This window comes from Tarenaya hassleriana, unplaced genomic scaffold (assembly GCF_000463585.1).
Source record: "Tarenaya hassleriana unplaced genomic scaffold, ASM46358v1 Cleome43, whole genome shotgun sequence".
In the NCBI taxonomy this organism is placed as follows: domain Eukaryota; kingdom Viridiplantae; phylum Streptophyta; class Magnoliopsida; order Brassicales; family Cleomaceae; genus Tarenaya; species Tarenaya hassleriana.
The window spans coordinates 316,555-318,827 of record NW_010967059.1 but is presented as its reverse complement, the minus strand read 5'-3'; the positions used below and the strand labels follow the sequence as shown (position 1 = coordinate 318,827).

Here is a 2,273-nt window from a genome sequence, read left to right as displayed (position 1 = left end):
CGAAGATCGAGCAATCACACGAATTCAAGTAATACATTCGGCTTAAATGAGTTGTATAGTGTCGTGGATCCTATCTTTTTATCTCTCATTTGATGGAGATTTACATGTTTTGTCATGAATTTCCATGGATAGCGATTTGGGGTTTGATGTGTGATTTCTTCATTAGACTAGTGAAATGAAAACTCTAAGAATACTATAGGGGCTAATGTGTGATATTATTAAAAATCTAGGGCCTGTCCGAAAATTTCCGTACGTTCCCAAATATATAGCTTCGGGAGTTTCTCTCTTTCCGGGGAACGAGCGCGTCATCAATGGCGGCTAGGTTTTTTCAGCTAAGGCGCGCTCTCTCTGTATATGTCAGTAATCAGCATCGAAACCTTTCATTAATAGGTAAATGCCATTTCCCTTTGCTTCTTCTTCATTCTCCTTCGCGACTCTTCTCGTTTTTTTTCCTCATGTTTTTTCGGGGCATTTCTCATAGTCTTCAAGAACCCACGATTAGATTGCCTTAATAAACCCTAAATTTGTTTTCAAATGATGGAAACGATTGGGTATTTTGGTGTTATGAGGAACGATTGTTGTTGGCTGGTGAATGGGTTTTCCTTGATCTAGGTCTTGGAAAACCAGTCGTCGATGATCTCTCTGTGTGCGTAATCGGAATACGAAGATTTGAGCACTTGATAGCCATTGTTCTCAGATAAACTGTTAGTTTTTCACGTTTGCTCTCAATCGAACCATTAATAGGGGAAATTTCAGGCGTTGAATTTGCATTCGCTTTCTGCATTCCTAATCTGGTTGTCGTCCTGATTGGTTTGGGACCGAACCTCGAAGATGAATGCTGTCCAGATGCCGGAAAACTGGTCTGAGTCTGTGACTTGAAAGCTATTGTCTCTTTGATTAACAGGGAACTTGAGGGTGAGGTCCAAAAACTGCCATTGTTTCGCATATCTAATCTCAGGCCAGTTTCCGAATTCAAGCCTTGAGGAAGGGAAAATGTTTCGAGTTTTGAGCATTTACCTGCATTTCCTCGAACTGATTCCGATCATACCGTTGGCTACACACACATATATATATATATATGTACAATTATTTGACATTGTTTGGGTGTGTGTGTTGATTAATTTCAGAACACACAATCATCTTGGTCTAAGCAGTAGACAGATTCAGTTTCCATGTCTGGTTTCTTTCGCCACCGGTCTTGGCATGGACAATTCGTATCACCACTTGAACTTGTATTACAGTTACTTGTTGCAGAGTTATCGTGTTTGTACTTGTCCTGATGTTTGAATCTGTGGATTCATATGTTTTCTAGTGCCTTATTTCGTTTACCTTGTCTGAATGCTGAATTTTACGTATGAAGTAAAATAATCATGAATGAATTACCGATGAGGTTCGTGTTTCGATCTTGACGATGGCATGCAATGTCAGAGTTTATTTCTGACTCTTGGCATTTGAAATCTATTTTGACAGAGCAATTCCGGCAATCAAATTCGTACTTCAGCAGAGCTCACACGTTCACGAGACTATATTCGACTCGTCAGGCCAACAAGGAGGGTTCAGAGGCTAATACTACTTCCGAGTCTAACAGTGTCCCGACTCCATCAGCAGCTATCGTGGAAACGGATGTGAAGCATAAAGTGTTGTCGAACTTGAAAGTAAACCCGAGGCATGATTTCATGATGATATTTACGTGCGGGGTATGTGAAACGAGATCAGTTAAGATGGCATGCCGGGAATCGTACGAGAAAGGCGTGGTGGTTGCACGTTGTGCCGGCTGTAACAACCTTCATCTGATTGCAGATCGTCTCGGGTGGTTTGGAGAGCCCGGGAGCGTCGAGGATTTTCTCGCCGCTCGTGGCGAAGATATTAAGAGAGAATCCATGGATTCTCTGAACCTTACGCTTGAAGATCTGGTCGGAAAGAAGATCGCCGGTGAGTAGAGGAGATTTATTTGTTGTAATTATAATATCCCATAGGTGTGGTTTAATCTATGTACTGAGTGCCGAAACTTGAAAGTTCATCTTTTTGGTGCTGCTTATAGAATGATCTTAAAAAAAATTCTGTTTTTTGGTTATAATTATCAGAAATATCAGTGGACAATACAAAATTACAAATCATTTAATTTAACATAATATTAAGACAGATAATATTTTTGTTATTATCTTTGAGGTTAGTTTTTTAAAAATGAAAGGGAATTTTTTTTATCTTTATGTTCGACTAAGTCGGTTACTATAAATTAATAAATCTAAAGATAATTTGAAAATAAATTATTG

The 2,273-nt window shown here is 39.2% G+C and overlaps 1 protein-coding gene across 2 annotated transcripts; it reads left to right on the top strand.

Annotated features, from left to right (window-relative positions):
• The first annotated feature begins 299 nt into the window (after window positions 1-299).
• LOC104825224 (DNL-type zinc finger protein) lies at window positions 300-2,061 on the top strand. 2 transcript variants are annotated; one of them, XM_010557513.2, is made up of 3 exons: window positions 300-390; window positions 905-958; window positions 1,471-2,061. In XM_010557513.2, the coding sequence occupies exons 1-3, from the start codon at window positions 312-314 to the stop codon at window positions 1,938-1,940; spliced, it is 603 nt and encodes a 200-aa protein (XP_010555815.1). In that variant the 5' UTR covers window positions 300-311; the 3' UTR covers window positions 1,941-2,061. The 2 variants fall into 2 exon arrangements, with proteins under 2 accessions (XP_010555815.1, XP_010555816.1); XM_010557514.2 differs by lacking the exon at window positions 905-958.
• Window positions 2,062-2,273: the final 212 nt, after the last annotated feature.